Source organism: Belonocnema kinseyi, chromosome 6 (genome assembly GCF_010883055.1).
Source record: "Belonocnema kinseyi isolate 2016_QV_RU_SX_M_011 chromosome 6, B_treatae_v1, whole genome shotgun sequence".
NCBI classification, from domain to species: Eukaryota; Metazoa; Arthropoda; class Insecta; order Hymenoptera; family Cynipidae; genus Belonocnema; species Belonocnema kinseyi.
Genome location: NC_046662.1, coordinates 39,550,286 through 39,556,967, shown reverse-complemented (window position 1 = coordinate 39,556,967; position 6,682 = coordinate 39,550,286). Strand labels below are relative to the sequence as shown.

The 6,682-nt window shown below is 31.4% G+C and overlaps 1 protein-coding gene across 3 annotated transcripts in view; it reads right to left on the bottom strand.

The window, feature by feature from the left end:
* Window positions 1–6,682, bottom strand: part of LOC117174504 (cationic amino acid transporter 2) — a 52,055-nt gene that overhangs the window by 16,947 nt on the left and 28,426 nt on the right. For all 3 annotated transcript variants that reach the window (XM_033363680.1, XM_033363682.1, XM_033363679.1), the window contains 2 exons: window positions 259–398; window positions 82–184 (listed from right to left, as the gene is read on the bottom strand). In XM_033363680.1, the coding sequence (XP_033219571.1) occupies window positions 82–184; window positions 259–398 (243 nt within the window). The remainder of the gene's footprint in view (window positions 1–81; window positions 185–258; window positions 399–6,682) is intronic.

Below are 6,682 nucleotides of genomic sequence, written 5' to 3'. Positions count from 1 at the left end.
GTACCCCTCTAAAAAAAGCGTGTTTGAGCCACCCTAATGTTCTAGTCCTGTAAAAAAATGAATAGATAGTTGATGACTTACCGTAGAATGAGGACGCAGGCCGCCACAATGGAATAGGCCAGAAGGGTACCGATGCTCATCATGTTAACTAGCTGGTTCAGTTCAAAAATGGCTGCGAGGACTCCTGCGGTAAACACTGTCATTCCTTAGCGTCTGCAGTCCGTTAATGGATTAGAAAGGACGAATTAGGATGCTTGCCTGTGAGTAAACCTGCGGAGAGGGTCCCCATCAGCGGTGTGTGGAATCGCGGGTTCACTTTTCCCATCCACTTGAAGATCAGACCATCGGATGCCATCGCGTAGATCACCCGCGGCAACGGGTACATGGCTCCGAGCAGGCTGTCGCATCAAATAATCGAAAAAACGTATAAAATCCAGGAAATCCAAGCTCACCGCTTTCAGAAATTCAAACCCGGATTTCACCGCCACACTCAAAATTCATCAGTATTTCATTAATAGAGACGTCGCGAAACTCATCCCCATATTTCCTTTTTTTTTAAGAGGGTGCCCAAAGAACTTGAAAACCGAGAAAACTTGGAATTCTCCTTGATTTTTTCACGAGAAGCCTGAATTTGAATTTTTGTATTGCCTTTAAAACAGTTTTTTGTATTGAAATGTAAAGAGTAATTTAAATATACAGTAATACAGTTATTTTATTTTTTGACTGAGAATTTTAGACATTTTCATAGAGAAAAAATCTGTTCAACTTTCTTTGATTTGAACAGTTTTTTAAATAATTAGTTAAATTGTGATCTTTTTCAATTATGATAGAATTCAGTTTATACGAGGTGTGTTCAAAAAGTAAGGTGACTTTTCAATTTTCGCGGGCTACGTACATTCAAGTTTAAAATTTTTTGTTTTGTTGTGTTGGTACACTAGTCACGATCATATGTTTACAGTTTTGAATATATAGCTCGTGTTGTTTTTCTGGCAGAGGCGTAAAAGGTTAGAAGGGTTTGGTGTGCTCGACGATTTTCTTTTTTCGAAAAAATGGAGCAAAGAGTTTGCATTAAATTTTGTGTGAAAAATGGAATCCAGTGTTCTAAAACTCTTGAAATGTTGACAGTTGCATACGGTGAGTCTACTCTGAGTAAGAAAAATGTGTATAAGTGGTACAAGCTGTTCCGAAAAGGCCGAGAGGATGTCGAAGACGAACCTCGCCCTGGACGTTCCAGCATGTCAACAGCAGATGAAAACGTTCAATCAGTGGAAGAAATGGTGTTGAAAAATCGCTGAATTACCATCAGAGAAGTTGCTGAAAATGTTGGCATATTCGTTGGCTCATGCCATGCTATCTTTTCGGACGTTTTGGGCATGAGACGTGTGTCAGCGAAATTTGTTCAAAAACTGCTTAATTTTGATCCTGAGTCTCCAAGACCGAAAAAAGCACGTCAAATTCAGTCAAATGTGAAGGTTTTGCTCACTGTCTTCTTTGATTACCGTGGCGTAGTGCATCAGGAATTCTTACCACAAGGTCGTACGGTCAATAAGCAGTATTATCTTCAAGTTATGCGCCGTTTGCAAGAGGCGATACGCAAAAAACGTCCGGAACTTTGGAAAAACAAGTCGTCGCTTTTGCATCACGATAATGCACCTGCTTATTCATCGTTGCTTGTGAAAGATTTTCTGACCAAAAACAGCAGCACAGTCATGCCTCAGCCTCCATATTCACCGGATTTGGCCCCCAGTGACTTTTTTCTTTTCCCAAAACTGAAGAGACCCACGAAAGGACACCGATTTTCAACGATTGAGGAGATAAAAACTGCATCGCTGAAAGAACTCAAGGCTATACCACAAAATGATTATCAGAAGTGCCTCGATGATTGGAAAAAGCGTTGGCACAAGTGTATTATATCTGAGGGTGATTACTTTGAAGGGGACAACATAAATATTGAGGAATAAATGAATATTTTTTGAGAAAACCATAAAGTCACCTTATTTTTTGAACACACCTCGTAATGCGTAATTTTAAAATCTTTCACTTTCAAAATTTTTCATTTTAGATTTTTACATTCTAAGCGTAAATATATTTTAATTTAAAGAATTTTTAAATTCCGTTTTAAAGACTTAACAGAATTAAAATTTAGAAGAGTTTAAAATCGTGGATTTTTCTTCAAAAACATTTTTAGTTGATCAAATGTGAATATGAATGAATTAATAATTCTTAAAATTGAAATGTCCTTTAAGATTTAGGAAGTAAATAATAATTGATTTCACATGACGATTTCGGAATCAGTTCACAATTTTAGAATTTGCAGATTTTTATGTTTAAAATTAAACTGTTTCAATTGGACAGTCTTATTATTTGAAAAAATGTAAACGCTCGATTGAAACTTTATCAACTATTTTCAATTTTAAAATAACTTCAAAATGATATATTTATAATCAAAGGCTTTTATTAAAATATTATTTCAATCTAAAATATTCCATTTTAAAACCATTCAATTTGAAATTTTCCAATTAAGAAAAAGAATAATTACTTAATATTTAGAAATATCTGACTTCATTTAAAATCAGTAATTATAAATTAAATATTCAAAAATAAATAAATAAAACTAAACTTTTAACGTTAAGATTTTAATTGTTCTATTAAAAAAAAATTAATTTAGAAATTAAATTGTTGAATTTTGATATATAATTAACAATCAAACACCTTCTATTCTTAGAAAAAATTTGAGTAAGTTAAAGAAATATTTAGAAGTTTTTAAAAATTCAAAATACATTAAATATTTGAAGTGATTTCAAATAATTTAAAAGAAGTGTCTGAATTTACCGACAAAATCCAGCTATTCGTACAAAAATTTCGGTGTAAATAGCCCACGGCCTAAATAAAAAAAAAATATATATATAGATTTTGGCAGATTTCGAAAAAAAAATTTAGAAGCTTTTTAATAATTTTGAAAGGCTTAAAAAGCATAAAAAACATTTTCTAGAAAAATTGAAAATGATTTTTTATTTTGAAAAATTAATTTGAAGAGAATATTCAAAAAGATTTAGAAATATTTACAAAATTATTAAAAATGAATTTGCAAAATTTTCAGGAAAATTTTTCAATTTGGCAGGATTTTAAAAAATTGGTAGGAAACATTTTAGGAAAAATTCAAATAATTTTAAAACATGTTTAGAAGAAATTTAATATAAGAATAACTTTTAATTTAAGAAGTGAATCTAAATCTTTGAACTTTATAATTTAGAAAAATTTATATTTTTAATTTGGCAGTTCAACTGCATTTAATTTTAAATTGTACCGTTGAAAAATGTTAGTAGCTTCCATTTAACATGTGTAAATTATTGAGCATTTGAATACAACATTTATGAATAAAAAAACTTTTAAACTTCAGTTTTAAAGGTTCCAAATTCAAGAGTTCTACTTTGAGTACTTTAATTTGCAGATCCATTTTTATTACTTCAAATTAAAAATTGTTTGGCTTTAGAGTTCAATTTTTTTGATTTCATTAACCGTGAAAAATTTTTGAGAACCGGGAAAAAAAAGCCGGAAATTTTTTATTTTTCATTTTTATTAAAACGGCCACCCTATACAAGTTTTTTTATTTATCAAGATATAATTGATTGTTTAAATATTCCCGAAGATTTCACAAAGATTTGAAGGATTCCAAAGATCTTACCAAAATTTGTAAAAATTTCAAATATTTTAATGATTTCAAATGAATACAACAAATTTAAAAAAAAATATTTCAAAGTTTTTGCGTGAAAATTTCGTCAAGATTTCAAAAGAATACAAGAATTTCAAAGATTTCAAAAACCAGATTTCAAAGATTTTAAACGATTTCAAATTTGTTTCCAAAGATTTCGTAAAAATTTCATAGAGATGTCAAAAGAATACAAGAATGTCAAAGATTTCAAAAAAGAAACAGTACACCAGATTTCAAAGGTTTCAAAACGTTTCAAACATTTAAAATAATTTCCAAATTTATAGAATATTTCAAAAGATTTCACAGAACATTTCAAAAGTTTTAATGATTTCAAACGAATACAAGAAATTTGAGAACTTTCTGTAAACTTGAGAAAATTTAAAAAAATTTCAATTATTTCAAAAGAACACAAAAATTTTCACAACCAAAGATTAAAGGAAGATTTCAAAAATATTTTTTAAAATCTCACAAAGAATTCAAAGAATTCAAGGATTTCACAGATTTTAAGGATTTTAAAGATTTAAAAAAATTTTAAAAGTTTTCACTAAGATTTCACGGAATCAATATTTAAAATACATAGTTCAAAAGATTTCAACAAATTCACAAACAATTATGAATTAAAAATAAGTTATTATTTTTCATAAGATATTAAAATAATAATTAAAAAATTAGTTAAAGAATTCCACTTTTCCCCCTTTTTTCGTTTATTTATTAGAAAATTCCAACTATTTTGATCTAAAAGTAAATTATTTTTGGCTAAAATGTCTACAATTATATTTTTGGTTCAGAATTCATCTCTTGCTTAAAAATTGTACAATCTGGATTGAAAATTAATCTTTTTTGTTACAAATTTCGTCTTTTTTTTATTAAAAATTCATCTCTCATGGTTGCAAATAAAATTTTATTTGGAAATTCAACTTTCTTAAAAAAAAATCGTATTTTCGAAAACTCGAAAATTTCACTATTTGGTTAAGAATTCAATGGTTTTTGTTGAAAATTACAATTCTAATATTAGAACAAAAAGGCGTATTTTTTGGTCAAAAACATATTTTTCACGCTTGAAAATAAATTTTTTTTTATGAATATTTAACTTTTGTTAAAAAATTGTCTGGTTTAAAAATCCAACTAATTGGTAAAAAATGAAACTCTTTTTAGTCGAAGTTTAATCTTTTTTCTTCGATAATTCGACAATTCATCTGTGTAAGTAAAAAATGTTTATATTTGGTGCAGTATTCAACTGCTTTGCTCAAAATTAAATTTTGTTCAGATTAAAAAATTTTGTTAAATAAAGCATCTTTTTTGTCAAAAAATTCAATTGTTTTGTTGAACATTCGTATTTCTTTATAGAAAATTCATCTTTTTGGATAGAAAACTGATCTCTTCTAGTAAGCATGATGCATTTTCTTGGCTAAAAATAAACTGTTTTATTAAAAATTCTCCTGTCTTCTTAAAAATTCGACTTTTTGGATTGAAAAATCAACTGTTTGGTTGAAAGTGCAAATGTTTTTGTTCGAAGTTCATTCTTTTTTGTTTGCAGATTTGACCATTTGTTTCGAAGTTCATCTTCGTAGGTTACAAATTCAACTATTTTGTTGAAAATTCATTTTTTTTTCGGTCGAAAATTCAATTGTTTTGTTGAAAATTCGTCCTTCCGGATTAAAAATTAATATTTTTTGTAGAAATGTTATGGCCCCATAGTTGAGAACCACTCTGAAGCAATTTGCCTGGAATAATTCCCCGTCTGTGTTTACAAAACATAAACCCAGGCTGGGAAAATCTTCTGGGTTAAATTGCTTTAGAGTGGCAATAAGACGACCTTGCTTTCTCTCCATTAGTCAATGGAAGGAAGAGAGTCGTAAAATCACACCTGGCGCATCTGCGACGGAAGGTTTCCCCGTCACGCGCCAGGCCTGTTAGCATGACTCACGCCGCGTCATCTCTCTCTCCTTTTCTCTCTCTCTCTTCCTTCTCGTTGGGAAAACGACCAGCGGTCGCCAACCCAACGTGACCAATACGTTTAAAAAAATCCCCCATTAAATTAAAATACTAATTGTAATTCTTGCATGTTTTAAAATTTTCCTTCATTTTAAAATACCGGGGTTAGAAAACACAGACTATATTTTGTTTTTTCATTTTTAAATTTTTGTAGTTTAATTTAATTACGGTTAATTGTGTAAGAGTCGTTTTATAAGTTGTTTTACTTTAGGTTTTTCTTACCAATGTATTTTTTTTTCCTTTTCGATATCGTGTTTCTTTTAATTTTAAGTTTTATGTATTTTATCCTGCGATATCTCAGGTTTCTTTTAATTACAAGTATGCAGCATTTTATTCTTCGAGTAGTTTTAGATCTTAGGTTCTTGTAAGTTAGCTATTATTTTAACCTTTTCGTAATTTACATTTATATGCTACCTTAGTTTGTGTTATCTCTGTATTTTATTTTGTACTTTTGCATTCTCACATTTTGTATTTTGCCGCACACGAAGCTCGCGCGACTTCGCCCGACCCGCCATATTGTCGGTGGACAGTTCGGGTGCGCGCTCACCATGGCGAGTGGAAGGGATGGACCGGGCAGCCGACGCGCCCCTCCATCAGCGAAGCGAGTGGCCGAGAGGACCGCGCCAATCGCCGGCCGGCCCGCCTCTCGGCCATCGGATATAAAAGCGGGTGCGTGCATGCAGACGCACGCACTTCTATTCGGGCTTCCAGCTGGGTAACCTCAGTCCCCTGGTCGCTTTCAGCTAACTTTTGTAAGCCACTTTTTGAGAATAAAGTGCTTTCGAGTCCAAACAGAATTCCAGATTGTTGTCCTTTCTCTCTCGAGAAAAATCCTACTCTCGCACACCTCTCTCCTTCTCTCTCCTTTCCTCTCTCCACTCACTCTGTCTCTCTCTCTTCCACTCTCTCTAGGGTCGGTACGCTCCTTGCAGCCCCGCCCGCACTCTTTCACTTTTTCTAGGGTCGGTAAGCTTT